The 16470-nt window shown below is 43.2% G+C and overlaps 1 protein-coding gene across 1 annotated transcript in view; it reads right to left on the bottom strand.

Moving 5' to 3' along the window:
* Positions 1–797: 797 nt before the first annotated feature.
* The window catches only part of LOC137364056 (histone H2B 1/2-like), a 29714-nt gene continuing 14041 nt past the window's right edge, over positions 798–16470 (bottom strand). The window contains exon 2 of the mRNA XM_068027519.1: positions 798–1166. Coding sequence (XP_067883620.1) covers positions 798–1166 — 369 coding nt within the window. The remainder of the gene's footprint in view (positions 1167–16470) is intronic.

A 16470-nucleotide genomic window follows, 5' to 3' on the forward strand; every position in this document is an offset into this window, starting at 1 on the left:
CCTCATTTGCCTATCTTCTTCACCAATCAGGTCACTGACAAACAGAAGTGGGCGGGATTTACCGCCAAAACATCAGAAGCAGAAAATTTGTTAATTTCAAAAAGACCGCCAATTTCATTGTCAGAAAGGAGCGGATTTAAATAAATGTCATCCTTAGTCAAATATTTAAAATCCCTTCTCTTTATTTTGTTTTATTCAACTTTTTCTGTCACGAATTACAGACGTGGGTTGAAAATGTTATTTAAATTGTGGATCTTTCTACAATTGCTTTCAAACTGTCCCGGGAGGTACTAAATCCCTGTTCACAGCATTTCCCTGAGGGGAAACATTCAGTTTATCTTCAATCAGAGCCCAGTGTCCTTCTCTGAAAAGAGGAAGCAGGATCGAGTCCTCAAACTGCCCGTAGTCTGCTGTGTAATAATCCCATTCCGGGCTGTTACACTGCGGAGAGTTACTGTTAATAAAATGATGAATCAGTTCACATTTCAGGAATAGAGTGAAGGGACTGAGGTCTGACCCTTACCGCTGAAAGCAGCTGTTAATGCGGTCATTCAGGGGCTGTGCAAAACCACAATAACAGCTTTAAGCAAAAAAGTAAAGGCGGATGAGCGGATTATGGGTTTGAGTTCGGTTTATGGGACAGCAGACAAAAACACAGCAGTGGGACATTTATTATGTTACACATTGTCTTAAAATGATTTCATAGAGATGTTCGGATGCAGCTTTTTCAGAGAGATTATGGGTGGCTCTTAAAAGAGCCGTTGTGTTTGGGATGTTTTTCAGTCCATTGTGCAGTTTTACTTGGAGCTGGTGTACTTGGTCACCGCCTTTGTACCTTCCGACACGGCGTGCTTGGCCAGGTCCCCGGGCAGCAGCAGGCGCACGGCGGTCTGGATCTCCCGGGAGCTGATGGTGCTGCGCTTGTTGTAATGGGCCAGGCGGGAAGCCTCACCCTCGATGCGCTCGAAAATATCGTTCACAAACGAGTTCATGATGCTCATGGCCTTGGAGGAGATGCCGGTGTCGGGGTGAACCTGCTTCATCACTTTGTAGATGTAGATGGAGTAACTCTCCTTCCTCGACTTTCTCCGCCTCTTGCCGCCCTTTGCTGACGGTTTATTTAAGGTTTTCTTGGCGCCCTTCTTAGCAGCTGCTTTCTTCTTCTCCTCAACCATCTTTAGTTTCAATTTCAGACACAGAAATAAACCAAACCCCTTCCGAGTGCGGATTAAATAGACAATCCCACAGCTCTATGCTAATGAGGGATGGGGGGAAGTAAAGATTGTGATTGGGTGATTTGGAATGACGTCCCAACGATTTAATATTGTAATTCGACATTTGGTCTCTTTCGCCATCCAATCAGATTAAATATTTGCAACCAATCACAAATCCCCTTACTGCAATCAGGAAGTATATTTCACAAAGACTCTCTCCAGCCCCAGTTTCTATTGAAAGAGCTGCTCCCTGTGGAGAGCTTCCTGGAAATGTCCTGGCTGTTGTTGGGAGGACACTTATTGACTGATTCTGTGTCGTTGTGTCTCTGCTATTGCATGTGAGTGTGCAATTAATTTCCTTTTTAGTCTCGGCTACTGTGTTTGAGTGTTTTATGTAATTTGGGAACTCTCAGTCTCTGGTGCTGTATGGATTCATTCTGTCTCTGTCAGGTACTGTGTTTGAGTGTGAGGAGATGAGGTGGAGTGTTGCGGCAAGGAAGATGGAAAAGAGCATTGGTGCCGATGACAGAGCCTTACTTGACGTAGTTTGCACTCGGATTGGGTCATTGATAGATCCGTTGGCAAGGACTACAGCTTGCATGTAGTAGTGCAGTATGTTTGAGGAGGACATTCCATAATCCCTCTCGGTTGGTACAGTCGAAGGCCTTTGTCAGGTCAGAGAAGGATATGTATAAAGGTTGCTGCTGCTCCCTACATTTTCTTGAAGTTGTCTTGCTCTGAAGATTATGTTCACTGTGCCTGTTGATGGACAGAATCCACATTGTGATTCCAGTAGGAGCTCTTCAGCCACGGGGAGGAGGCAGTTGAGAAGGACTCTTGTGATGACCCTCCCTGTGGTGGACAGCAGGGATACCCCTCTATCGTTAACACAGTCGGTCTTGTCAACTTTTTAAAAAGATGATCACAATTACCGCACCACGGCGATCCCCTGTCATGCTCTCCTCCTTCCAGATGAGGGAAATGAGACATGTATTTGTGTCAAGAGTGCTTCTCTGCCATATTTTAGAATTTTTATGTAAATTCTATCTATTCTGGCAGTCTTATTGTTTTTTGGCTGTCCATCTCTAACGTCATGTGTGAATGTGGGATTCATTCTGTACCTGTCACTCGCTGGTACTTTGTGTAAGTGTGAGTCACATTCTGTATCTGTCAGTCTTCAGTATTGTATGTGAGTGTGGAATACATTCTGTCAGTGGCACTGGGTGTGAGTATTTGATTCATTCTGTCAGTCTCTGGAATGTTATGTGATTTGGGTCTTAGTCTGAATCTTTCAGTGGTTCTGTATGTGTGGAATTCAAGCTATATCTGTCAGTATCTCAGTGTGTGTGTGAGTTCATTATTTATCTGTCAGTCTCTGGTAATTTGTGTGAGTTTGGCAGTCACTGAATCTGCCAGGTACTGTAGGAGTATTTGAGAATGATTTTGTATGTGTCAGTCTTTGCTACTACATAGGAGTGTGGGATTAATTCTGTATCTGTCAGCCTTTGGTAGTGTGTGTGATTGTGGGATGAATTAATTCGCAGTCATTGGTGCCCAGTATGAATGTGTAAATCATTCTGTAACTCAGTCTGATATTGTTATGTGAGGGTAGGAATCACGTGTATCTTTCTATCCCGGGTGCTGACTCTGAGCATGGGATTCATTCTGTACCTGTCGGTGGTACTGATCTATCTGTGGGATTAATTCTGTACCTTTCAGTCACTGGTATTGTGTATGAAAGTGGGATTAATTCTAGATCCGCCACACATTGGTTGTGTGTGTGCGTGTGTGTGTGTGTGTAAGAACATAAGAAGATACGAAATAGGACAGGAGTAGACCATTTGGCCCATCAAGCCTGCTCTGCCACTCAATAAGATCATGGCTGTTCTGATTGTGGCCTTAACTTCACTTTCCTGCCTGCCCCCATAACCATTGACTCTGTTGTAGATCAAAAATCTGTCTATCGCTGCGTTGAATATATTCAATGACCCAGCCTCCACAGTCCTCTGGAGAGCAGATTTCCAAAGATGAACAACCCTCTGAGAGAGGAAATTCCTCCTCATCTCCTTCTTGAAAGAGAGACTGCTTATCTTAAACTCTGGCCCCTAATTCTATAATCCCCCACAAGGAGAAACGTCCTCTCAGCATCTACCTGTCCAGCCCACTGAGAATCTTCCTGGTTTCAATAAGATCACCACTCAATCTTCTAAACTCCAGTGAGTATAGACCCAACCTGCTCAACATTTTCTCATAAGACAATCCAACATCCCAGCAATCAGTCGAGTGAACCTTCTTTGAACTGATTCCAATGCAAGTATATTCCTCCTTATGTAAGGAGACCAAAACTGTGTGGAGTTGGGATGTCACTAATGCCCTGTAAAGTTATAGCAAAACTTCCTTACTTTTAAACTCCATTCCCCTTGCTAAAAATGCCAACATTCCATTTGCCTTCCTAATTACTTGCTATACCTTCATGCTAACATTTTTGTAATTCATGCACCTGGACACCCAGATCCCTCAGTACAGCAGCATTCTGCAGTCTCTCTCTGTGTAAATAATATTCTGTTTTTCTTTTCTACCTGCCAAAGTAGACAATCTCACATTTCCCATAGTATACTCCATCTGCCAAATATTTTCCCACTGACTTAACCTATCTATATCTCTTTGCAGACACATTGTGTCCTCCTCACAACTTGCTTTCCTACCGATCTTTGTACCATCTACAAATTTGGCAACAATATACTTGGTCCCTTCATGCAAGTTATTAATATAGACCATAAATAGTTGAGGCCCCAGCACTGTACCTGTGGCACTCCATTAGTTACAGTTTGCCAATCTGAAAATGCTCCATTTATCCCCACTCTCTGTTTTCTGTGAGTTAGCCAATCCTATATCCATGTGCGTGTAGTTTTCAGTTTGTATCTGTCAGTGTCTGGTACTCGATGTGAGTTTTGGACTCTTTCTCAATCTCTCAGTGCTACTATTTGTGTGTTAGGTTGCTTTAGATGACTCAGGCTGAGGTACTGTGAGTGAGTGCAATAATCAACCTATACCTTTCAGCATCTGGCACTGAGCATTTGTATCAGCATCACTTTATCTGTCAGTATCTGGTACTCTGTGTGAGTGGGGGATTCATTATATAACCTTCCGTCCCTGGGACTGTTTGCAAGTCTGGATTCATTCTGCATAAAATGTAAGCACAGCAACAGGCCACAGATGTGGTTGGTTTTAAGCAGACAATATGCTTGAAGTTTTGCCAAGTATTAAATATCTGTCACTGTGAACATAATAGCGAAAGATAATGTATCTTTCAATCTGATACAGGATTGATGTGCAAGTGTAACTCAGGCTGTACTAATAAATTTGATCAATGCCATTCAGTCTGACTCTGAGGGAGAATCTTGGACTTGTGTGTAAAATGAGCTCAGTCTGGAATCGTACAGTATCTTCCATCTGACACTATGAGGTTTTAGGACTGGTATGTAATTGGTAGCTCAGACTAAACTCATCAAATTTATAATGTATCTTTTAGTTTCACAATCCGGATGAGTTTTAAACTGGAATCTGAGTTTGTATCTCAGGTTATACGATATTTCAGAATCTCTCAATCTGATTATGCCCTTGAGATTTGGACTTGTATCTAATGTATATGTCTGGACACATTATGGGAATTAATACTGATAATAAACTGATAACATGTGTAAATATTGGGCTGGTATTTAACTTTAATCTCAGATTATATTAGTTTAGTTTAGAGATACAGCACTGAAACAGGCCCTTCGGGCACCGAGTCTGTGCCGACCATCAACCACCCATTTATACTAATCCTACACTAAGTCCATATTCCTACCACATCCCCACCTGTCCCTATATTTCCCTACCACCTACCTATACTAGGGGCAATTTATAATGGCCAATTTACCGATCAACCTGTAAATCTTTTGGTCATGTGGGAGGAAACCGGAGCACCTGGAGGAAACCCACGCAGACAAAGGGAGAACTTGCAAACTCCACACCGGCAGTATCCAGAATTGAACCCGGGTCGCTGGAGCTGTGAGGCTGCGGTGCTAACCACTGCACCGCCCTTAATTCTATAACTTTGAAAAGGGAACCATGTGTCAGTTCTATGTGTATTTAATTTGTAGCAGAGGTTGCTCCATTGTGGGATTGACACACTGATAATTTGATAGTGGGTGAGAATTTGGACTGGGATTTATGAATCTACCTGTCAGTGGTACTGAGTTGGGGTGACATGGAAACAACGTCTGTCTCTCCTGTTCTGTTTGATTGATGGATTGAAAATGTGTCTCTGGATCTATTTCTGCTGTCTGAGACTGTGGAACTGATGACCTGTCTGTATCTCTGCACTCTGTGAGTGATAATGTACGGACTGTGTGTGAGAAGGAGCTGGTGACACTCTTCCTTGTAACCTGGGTGGAGGAAACATCACATTTATTCTGGTTCATTCAATTATTTGTCTGTTTGAACAAAAGTATGTTTATAACTAAAATACAGGTGAGATAGAAGATACAGGATTTTAATGAATTTAATCTCTCGAATAATAATGAGCCCCCACAAAGGAAGCCCAGTCATACAAATATTATCATTGTTTGACTGCACTGCAGTAATAAGTTCTTCCCATTCTGTCTCCTTTCCCCGTCGACACACAGCCTGAGAATGGCCTCTCCGTTCCCCCACTCACTCCATGTTCCGGCACCAGTTGATTCTCCACTCCGCCTCTTACAAACAGCCCCCGCCTGCCCCTGAACTTGCCCCAGACTCGATGCTGATCTCTGATTCTATCTGCAGACACGCTCCCAAAGCGATGTGCTGCTGGAAGGAGGCTGCTGTTTGCTTCCTTCCCCCGGGAACGGGATCTCTCCATTCGCGACTGTTTCAAACCATCTTCTTCCGCTCACAGGCAGTGCTGGGGAGGGGAGCGCAGGTGCAGATTTAGGCAACAAATCAGCAAACAGAAACATAGAAAATTTCCGGCGCAGAATGAGGCCATTCGGCCCAACATGTCCGTGCCAGCGCAAAGAGAGCGATCCAGCCTGTTCCCACAGTGTATTGTTGTTGGACAGTGAAGTGTGGAAACAGAAACGGACAGTCAGAATGTGGGGAGTTACACAAAGAGAATCTATTATAGGCACCAGGTGAGAAGTATGAAGGACACATTTTAAACAGCGGCTGTTTGGTTTCGCCTGCATGGTTAGACCATGAAAGCGGGAACTGGAAATCTGACCTGTGTAAAAGTCCCTGCTCCGTTGGTCAGTCCCATTCATGTCCCAGCGGATTATGTCTGGATGTCATTTAATTGTTGTAAAACGGCCAAAGCCCCTGTTATGCAGTAGCTGGGGGCTGCAGGTCTGCAATGGAATCAGACACTGACTCTGTTTGCATTGCTGGGTTTCCTTTATGATTGTTCGCAATGATTATTCATTGAAAAATTGTTTTGGTCTCTCTTGTAACTTCCACCACACCTCTTCCTGAAGTAGAATAAATACTTTTTCTTTCTACAGGCAAATACTTGAAGGAAGCAGAATAAATATAATGATGCCTCAGCACAAGGGGAAGTGCAGCCGGCTTCTCATACACAGTAAGGACAGTATCATTCAGAGAGAAAAGAGACATCAGTTCCACAATCACTGCCAGCAGTACTCGTCAGACTGGCACTGATCCCAAGTTCCAGAGACTAACAGTCAATCCAACAGTCACACAGAGCATGACAGACTGAAGTTGTTTCCATTTCACCCCAACTCCGTCCCACTGACAGGTAGATACATCAATCCCAGTCCAAAATCACACCCACTATCAGATTGCAAGGCACTGTGTCACTCTCACCAGAGAGCAGCCTTAACTACAAATTCAATGTCAGATAGAACAGACAGACAGTACCTGATTGTAAAGTACAGAATTAGTCTCAATAATGTAACCAGACTGCAGACTGAGCTACATGTTACACACCACTCCACAAATCTCACAAGTGGTCAGACTGGAGGATACAGTATTAATTCCATTACTGCAAACTGAATGCACTGTTATCTACCAGGACATAAAACATATTGTAAAATGAAAGGACACAGACCTGAAATGTTAATTGTGTTTCTCCCTCCACAAATGTTGCCTGAACTGCTGAGTATTTCCAGCACTTTTGTTTTTTTAAATTTCATATTTCTAGCATCTGCAGACTTTTGCTTTTATTTTAGAATTAAAGAAACATTGCATTGTGAGGTGAGAGTTACTGCCCTTGACATCAAGGCAGCCTTTGACATGTATGGCAACAAGGCAGCCCTAGCAAAACCAGTGCAAATAGAAATCAGGGCAAAATGCTCTGCTGTTTGCAGTCATACCTAGCACTAAGGAAGATGGCTGTGGTTTGATTAGATTAGAGATACAGCACTGAAACAGGCCCTTCGGCCCACCGAGTCTGTGCCGACCATCAACCACCCATTTATACTAATCCTACACGAATCCCATATTCCTACCAAACATCTCCACCTGTCCCTATATTTCCCTACCGCCTACCTATTGGTTGTTCAGGTCAATCATCTCAGTCTCAGGACATTACAGCTGGAATTCCTTAGGGTCGTGTTCTAGGCCCAACCATCTTCAGCAGCTTCATCAACGACCTTCCCTCCATCACAAGGCCAGAAGTGTGGATGTTTTCTGATGATTGCCCAATGTTCAGCACCATTCATGACTCCTCAGATACTGAAGCAGCCCATGTCCAGATGCAGCAAGACCTGCACAACATCCAGGCTTGGGCTGAGAAGTGGCAAGTAACATTGGCATCAGATAAGTGCCAGGCAATGACCATCTCAAACAAGAGAGAATCTAATCATCTACCCTTGATGTTCAATGGCATTACCATCACTGAATCCCCCACCATTAACATTGACCATTGGTTACCATTGACCAGAAACTGAACTGGACCAGCCATATAAATGCTGTAACTGCAAGAGCAAGGTCAGAGGCTAGGAATTCTGCGGCGAGTAACTGACCTCCTGTTTCCCCACACCCGTCCACCATTCACAAGGCACAAGTCAGGAGTGTGATGGAATACTGCCCACTTGCCTGGATGAGTGCAGCTCCAACAACACTCAAGTAGCCTGTTTGATTGCCCACATCCACCACCTTCAATATTCACTCCATTCACCACTGATGGACAGTGGCAGCAGTGCGTACCAGCTAAAAGATGCACTGCAGCAACACACCAAGGCTTGTTCGACAGTACCTTCCAAACCTGGAACCTCTACCACCAACAAGGACAAGGGCAGCAGATGCATGGGAACACTACCACCTGCAAGTTCCCCTCCAAGCCACACACCATCCTGACTTGGAACTATATCACCATTCCTGCACTGTCGCTGGGTCAAAATCCTGGAACTCTCTTCCAAACAGCACCGTTAGAATTCCTACATCTCAAGGACTGCAGCAGCTCAAGAAGGCAGCTCACCACCATTTTGTCAAGGGCAATTTGGAATGGGCAATAAATGCTGGCATAGCCAGTGATGCCTACATCACATGAACAAATGAAAAAAAGTGAGGAAATAGTGAAGGGCTTCTATAGAATACATGCAGATATGTTTCCTCTTTTGGTGGTGTCTGAAACAAGAGCCAAAAATATAAAATCGACATTCATAAAACCAATGAGGAATTCATGAAAAATGTATTTATGTAGTGAGTGGTTAGAATCTGGAATTTGCAACCACAGGGAGAGGTCGAGGCGATAATATCGATGCATTTAAGGGGAGGTGGAACAACTGTATGGGAAGAAAGGAATTGAGGCTTTATTTTTTTTTATTTGTGCATATGAGGCAGGATGGCTGGAAATATGTGTAGAGCACCGAGCAGTTGGGACGATCCCAGTGCAGTGTTTTGTCTGGATGGATCTGCCCAGAACACTTGTGATGCAGGAGCTGGGAGCTTCAGTACTTCAGTGGAGGCTGATACTGACACTGGTTTTCATTTGTGGGTGTTTTTAATGATTATTAATTGCGAAGTTAAATTCACCTCTTTGATATTTTGCACCTCCCCGGTTCTTGAGTTAAGACTTATTTTTTCTTCATACAGGCAAATACTTGAAGGTATTGTGATGAATGTGATGGTTGCTGCACTCGAGGCACAAGGAACAGTGCAGCCAGCTCCTCTCACACACAGTAGGTACATTATCACTCAGAGTACAGAGGGATAGACAGTTCATCAGTTCCCTAGTCTCAGACTGCAGAAGTAGTCAGGCCCACAATGATCCCGAGTTCCAGAGACACATTTTCAATCCAACAATCAAACAAAGCAGGAGAGAAATAAGTTGTTTCCATTTCACCCCAATTCAGTCCCATTGACAGTCAGATACCTCAATCCCAGGTCAAAGTCACCCTCATTAACAGATTGAAATACAATGTGTCAATCTAAATATAATGCAGACTTAGCTATCAATTAAATATCAGATAGAATTGGCACACAGTATTGATTGAATGGCAGAGAAAGTTTCAAAGGTGCTGAAAGATATTGTAACCTGAGACACAAATTAGATACCAGTTCAGAACTCACCCACACTGTGAAATGGAAAGATACAGAATCAATTCCATGAGTGCAGATTGATCTAAATATTATATACCATTCTAAAAACTCATCCAATATCAAACTGAAATACAGTATCAATTCCATGAGTGGAGGTTGATCTAAACATTGCCAGTCCAAAAATAAAACAGTATTAGATTAAGTAATGCTGATAGAAAGTGCAAACTGTGATGTAAATTAGATGCCTGAACTCACCCAGACTGCGGAATTTAAAAATACAGTCGACTGAGATACACATTATTTACCAGCCAAAAACATCTCAAACATTATCAGTGTGAAATAGATTATCAATTCCATTTGTGTAGATTGAAATCCACAGAACAAACCAGTAAAAAATCTCGTACAGCGGTATGGTGGTTTTGTGGTGACATTACAGGACGAGTAATCATGAAGTCTCCACTAATGGTCCAGAGAAACAAGTTCAAATTCCATGACAACAGCTGGGTAATTATAGTATCATAGAATCAAAGAAAGTTGAAGGCACAGAAAGAGGCCACTTGGCCCACCCCGTGTCTGTGCCAGATGAAAAACTTTCCACCCATTCTAATTCCACCTTCCAGCATTTGGTCTGTGGACCTGCAGATTACAGCACTTGAAGTGTATATCCAGACTTCTTTTGAATGAATTGAGGCAGTGAGTTCCAGACCCCCACCACCCTCTGGCTGAAAAAAAAACGTTTCCTTATCTCCCCCGTAATCTTTCTACGAATCACTTTAAATCTGTTTACCCCCAGTCACAGACCTCTCTGCTAAGGTAAATAGGCCCTTCACTTCAACTCTATCCAGGCACCTCAAAATTTTGTATGTCTCAATAAGTTTTCCCCTCATCCTTCTCTGTGCCAAGGAGAACAGCCCCAGCCTATCCAGTCTTTCCTCATAGCTGCATTTTTCCAATCCCGGCAACATCCTCGTGAATCTCCTCTGTACTCTCTCTAGTGCAATTACATCCTTTCTGTAATAAGGTGATCAGAACTGCATACAGTATTCGTTGTGGCCTGACTAATTATTTATACAGTTCCAGCATAACCTCCCTGCTCTTAAATCTATACCTCGGCTAATAAAGGAAATAATTCCATATGCCTTCTTACCACCTTAACGACCTGTCCTGCTACCTTCAGGGATCTGTGGACATTTACTCCAAGGTCCCTCACATCCTCTACACCTCTCAGTCTTCTCCAATTAATTGTGTATTCCTTTGCCTTGTTCAACCTCCCCAAGTGCATCAACTCACACTTCTGAATTGAATTCCATTTGCCATTTTTCTGTCCATCTGACCAGACCATGAAGATCTTCCTGCAGCCTACAGCTATCCTCCTTGCTATTTACCACACAGCCAATCTTTGTGTCATCTGCAAACTCATACCCCCTACATTTACATCCATGTAGACTACATCAACTGCACTACCCTCATCTATCTTCCTTCTTAATTCTTCAAAATTTCGATCAAGTTGGTGAGACAAGATCTTCCCTTAACAAATCCATGCTGACTATCCTTGATTAATCTGTGCCTTTCGAAGTAACATTTTATCCTGTCTCTCAGAATAGATTCCAATAATTTGCCCACTACTAATGTTAGACTGACTGTCCTGTAATTATTTGGTCTCCCTCACTCCCTTTTTAAACAAAGGTACAACGTTAGCAGTCCTCCAATCCTCCATCACCACACCTGTATCCAGTGAGGTCTGGAAAATGATGATCAGCTCTTCTGCTATTTCCTCTCTTGCTTCTTTTTAACAGCCTGAGGTGCATTCCATCCGGCGCTCGTGATTTATCAACTTTCATATACACTAATCCCATTAATATGTCCTCTCTCCCTCTGTATGGATCACATCCATACTTCACACCCCTCTTCCTTATCTACAATATATGCATCTTACCCCTCTTTTGTGATGACAGATGCAAAGTATTTATTCAGAACAATGCCAGCATCTTCTGCTCTACACATAGGTTACCTTTTTGGTCTTTTCTGTGCCCTATTCTTTCCTTATTTATCCTTTTACTCTCAATGTATTGATAAAACATCCTTGGGTTCACCATGATTTTGATTGCTAATATTCTTTAGTGCTCTCGCTTAACTTTCCTAATTTCAATGTTGATTTCCCCCCTCCACATTCTATACTCCTCTCGGCTTTCTGTAGTATTCAGTTCTCTGTGTTGGGCATAAACTTTCCTTTACTACCTTATTATACCCGTAAACTCCTTGACATGCATGGGGCTCTAGTTTTGGCCTTCCCACCCTTTTTCTTTGTGGGAACATGTTGACTCTGAACTCCTGGAATCTCCCCTTTGAATTCTTCCCACTGCTCTGACACTGATTTACCTTCAAGTACCTGTTTCCAGTCCACTTTCGGTAAATCACTCTTCAGCTTAGTAAAGTTGGTCTTGCCCCAATTGAAAACTCTAACTCCTGTTCTGTCCTTGTCCTTTCCATAATTATATTAAAACTGACTGAATTATGATCACTACCACCAAAATGCTCTCCCACTGCCGCTCCTTCCACCTGCCCCTCTTCATTTCCTAAAACTAAGTCTAAAACTTCACCCTCTCTTGTTGGACTTGCCACATATTGGCTAAAAAAGTACTCCTGAATGCACCTCAAGAATTCTGCTCCCTCAATTCCCTCTACACAAAAAGTATCCCGGTTAATGTTTGGGTGGTACAAATCCCCCTCTCTTACTGCCCTATTGTTCTTGCACTTCTCAGATATTTGCATACATATCTGCTCTTCGATCTCCTTCTAACTGTTTAGGGGTCTATAGTACACTACCAGCAGTGTGATTGCCTCTTTTTTGTTCCTCAGCTCAATCTATACGGTCTCATTTGATAAACCTTCCAACATATCATCCCTCCTCACAGCCTTAATAGTTTCTTTGGCCACAATTGCCACTCCCCCTAATTTTTTATCCCCTTCCCTCTCACGTCTGAAAACCCTGTAACCAGGAAGATTGAGCTGCCATGCCTGTCCCTCCTTTAGCTATGTTTCTGTAATAGCTGTGATATCATACTGCCATGTGTCTAACTGTGCCCTGAGCTCATCTGCTTCATTTGCTATACTCCTTGCATTGATTTAGATATCCTTGAGCACTGCCAACGTTTTTTGTTTTGAATTTTCTAATCAGTGTTTCCTCTCTCTTCCAGACTCCATTAATTTTCTGCCTTCCATTTTTATTTCTGATTTTGTCCCATCTGACTCTACCTTCCAGTCCCCATCTCCCTGCCAAACTAGTTTAAACCCTTCCCAACAGCACTAGCAAAACATCCTGCAAGGAACTCCATCCTGGCTCGGTTCAGGTGCAACCCGTCCAACCTGTCCCAAAAATCTAAAGTCCTGCCTCCTGCACCATCTTTCCAGCCACACGTTCATCTGTCTTATCCATCTATTCCTGTACATTCATCTGTCTTATCCATCTATTCCTGTACTCACTTGCATGTGGCACTGGGAGTAATCCGGAGATTATTACTTTTGATTTCCTGCTTGCTAATTTCTTACCTCACTCCCTAAGTTCTGACTGCAGCACAACATCCTTATATCTACCTATGTTGTTGGTTCTGATGTGGACTACCACTGCTGGCTGTTCACCCTCCCCCTTCAGGGTGCTCTGTAACTGCTCAATGACATCCTTGACCCTGGCACCAGGGAGCCAACACTCCATTCCTGGATTCACGTCTGTGGCCATAGAAACACCTGATTGTTCTCTTGCCGATTGAATCACCTATCACTATGGCTTTTCCAGTCTTCCCTGTACTCCCCTTTGCAGCTGAGTCACCCATGGTGTCATGGACTTGGCTCCGGCTGCACTCCCCAGGTGAAGCATCATTGTCCTCTGTATTCAGAACTGAATACCTGCTGGAGAGGGAGACGCACTTGGGGTGTCCTGCACTACCTGCCTGATTCTTTTTGACTGCCTGGTGGTCACCCATTCCCTCTTTCCCTGCATACTCTTACGCTGTGGGGTGACCACATCTATAAACAAAGAACGAAGAACGGTACAGCACAGGAACAGGCCATTCGGCCCTCCAAGCCCGCGCCGATCTTGATGCCTGTCTAAACTAAAATCTTCTGCACTTCAGGGGACCGTATCCCTCTCTTCTCATCCTATTCATGTCTTTGTCAAGATGCCTCTAAAACGTCGCTATCTTCCCTGCTTCCACCACCTTCCCCGGCAGCAAGTTCCAGGCACTCACCACCCTCTGTGTAAAGAACTTGCCTCGCACATCCCCTCTAAACTTTGCCCCTCTCGCCTTAAACCTATGTCCCCTCGTAACTGACTCTGCCACCCTGTGAAAAAGCTTCTGACTATCTACTCTGTCTCTGCCACTCATAACTTTGTCAACCTCTATCATGTCGCCCCTCCACCTCCATTCTCAGTTTTGGGGAAAATAGAGTATATGACTGTATCAGTAAGTAGGAAAAGTTAAAATATGTTGTGACCAGTGGAGAAGTGTGATGAGAATAAACAGATCCTCCTCTGATTTCAACTGCACAAACATTTGTGATCTGACTCTGCAGCTTAGTTGGTTAAAGCACCTGTCTCGTAAACAGAAGAGCCTGGGTTCAACTCCCAGCCGAGCCTTATTTCACATTTGTGATATGCTTTCGAAGTTTCCTTATCAATCATTTACATCTCTGTTTTGTGAACTTGAGCTTGGAATTCAAATTACATGATGAATTTCAGTCACAGGAGAAAACAGCCTTTGTGAAGGATGTGAGATGGGAATGGCTGTTCCTCCTTGTCCAGAAATTCAGTGCTGATACGCCAAAGGCAACTTCTTTGATACAAATTTGTTCACAGTTACATTCAATCTGGAAAACAGCTCGACATTAATCTCACTGAAGGAAAGTGTGACCGCGTTGTATGTTTCAGAGTGTATGTCTCGTTATGTGTTGCTTTCAACCGAGACTGGGACATGACGCAAGCAGGAGGGTTGATCCGAGGTTTGGAATATTTGTCAATCAGGAACAAGAAAAATCAAAGGGACCAAATTAGAAAACCTATGTCTCGTGGGTATTGAGAGACGGTGAGAAGATATTAAACTTTGTTCCATTCAATCCGGCTGCGATGAACTTTGAATTTTTCCGCCTTTTATAAACATTATTTGAAGGGTCTCTGTAATAATGTTCAGTGTTGATGAGAGTGGGGTCTGGGTGAGCAGCTGCTGAGTGTGACAGGGTCAGGACTGGATGCAGAAAGTTCTCTGACACTCTCTCTCTCTCGCTCTCTCTGTGATGGCTTTGAGTTGATTTTAAAGTGGCAGCTGTTGGTGTTTGAATAAATGAAGGAAGTTCCCTCCACCCATTTGTTTGGACAGACAGTGTAGTATAAGGATGTAAAGGGTTAATGCTGAAGATAGTGGGATCAACCTCTCCCACTGTCAGAGTGATGATGGAACAGTCACATGAGATGAGGTTTGGGAGAAGAGAGAGCAGCACCAAGGATGCTAGCTTAAGAGGTTTGATGAATGTGTATATAGTATTGTGTAAATTAGAAAAGAATTCTTAGTTCTTTCAGCAGGAAATGTGTCCAGAAAATATTCAGGGGTCGGAATGCAGATATTAACTCCAAGTGACAGTTCTGGGTTCATTTAACAAAAAAAAGGTAGAGAATAATATTGCTCACTGATTGAAATCCCCCAGTGAGGAGACAGTTAAACAGGTGATCTGTTGGGGCATCCTTCGATCCAAGGTTTCGGCAGCATTTAATCTCCCTTTTTGGTGAAATTCTCTGTTATTTGCATCTTTTTTTAATCAGCTTTCATGGGTGAGTGAAAAACTCAAAAAAACTGAACAGTTCCATTCTCCCTTCTTCCCATTAGTTTCTCTTTTCTGTCTCAGATCAATATAATGATGGGAATCCCAATTTAATCTGCTGTTTCTGGTGTTTTATCCATTCCAATCAAAATTCAACATTCCAATCAATCTATTTGTTATTCCACAGTGTCTCTCCATGTGTTTTATTCTGCTGTATTCTCTCACAACCTGTTTGATGATCAATGTTACATCTCACTCTCTGTTCTGGTGAAGATCAGAAGCAGTGATATCTGTTAACAACACCCGACAAGTCGGCCTGAGGCTGTGTCTCGCCGATCATGTGGAATTAGGAACATCGAAACATAGGAGCAGGGGTCGGCCATTCAGCCCATCGAGCCTGCCCCGCCATTCAATATGATCATGGCTGATCATCCACTTCAATGCCCTTTTCCCCACACTTTCCTCATATTCCCTTATGTCATTTGTATTTACAAATCTGTCAATCTCTGCTTTAAACATACTCAATGACTGAGCTTCCACAGCCCTCTGGGGTAAAGAATTCCAAAGATTCACAACCCTCTGAGTAACAACATTTCTCCTCATCTCTGTCCTAAGTGGCTTGCCCCTTATTTTGAAATTGTGACCACTGGTTTTCGACTCCCCAACCAGGGGAAACATCTTAGCTGCATCTACCCCGACTGTCCTTTAAGTATTTTGTGGGTTTCAATGGGATCACCTCTCATTCTTCAAAACTCTAGAGAATACAGCCCCAGTTTCCCCAATCTCTCTTCATAGAACAGTCCCACCATCCCAGGAACAAGTCTGATGCACCTTCGTTGAACTCCCTCCACGGCAATAATATCCTGCCGAAGGTAAGGAGACCAAAACTGTACACAGTACTCCAAGTGCGGTCTAACCAGGGTTC

Source organism: Heterodontus francisci, unplaced genomic scaffold, assembly GCF_036365525.1.
Source record: "Heterodontus francisci isolate sHetFra1 unplaced genomic scaffold, sHetFra1.hap1 HAP1_SCAFFOLD_99, whole genome shotgun sequence".
NCBI lineage: Eukaryota > Metazoa > Chordata > Chondrichthyes > Heterodontiformes > Heterodontidae > Heterodontus > Heterodontus francisci.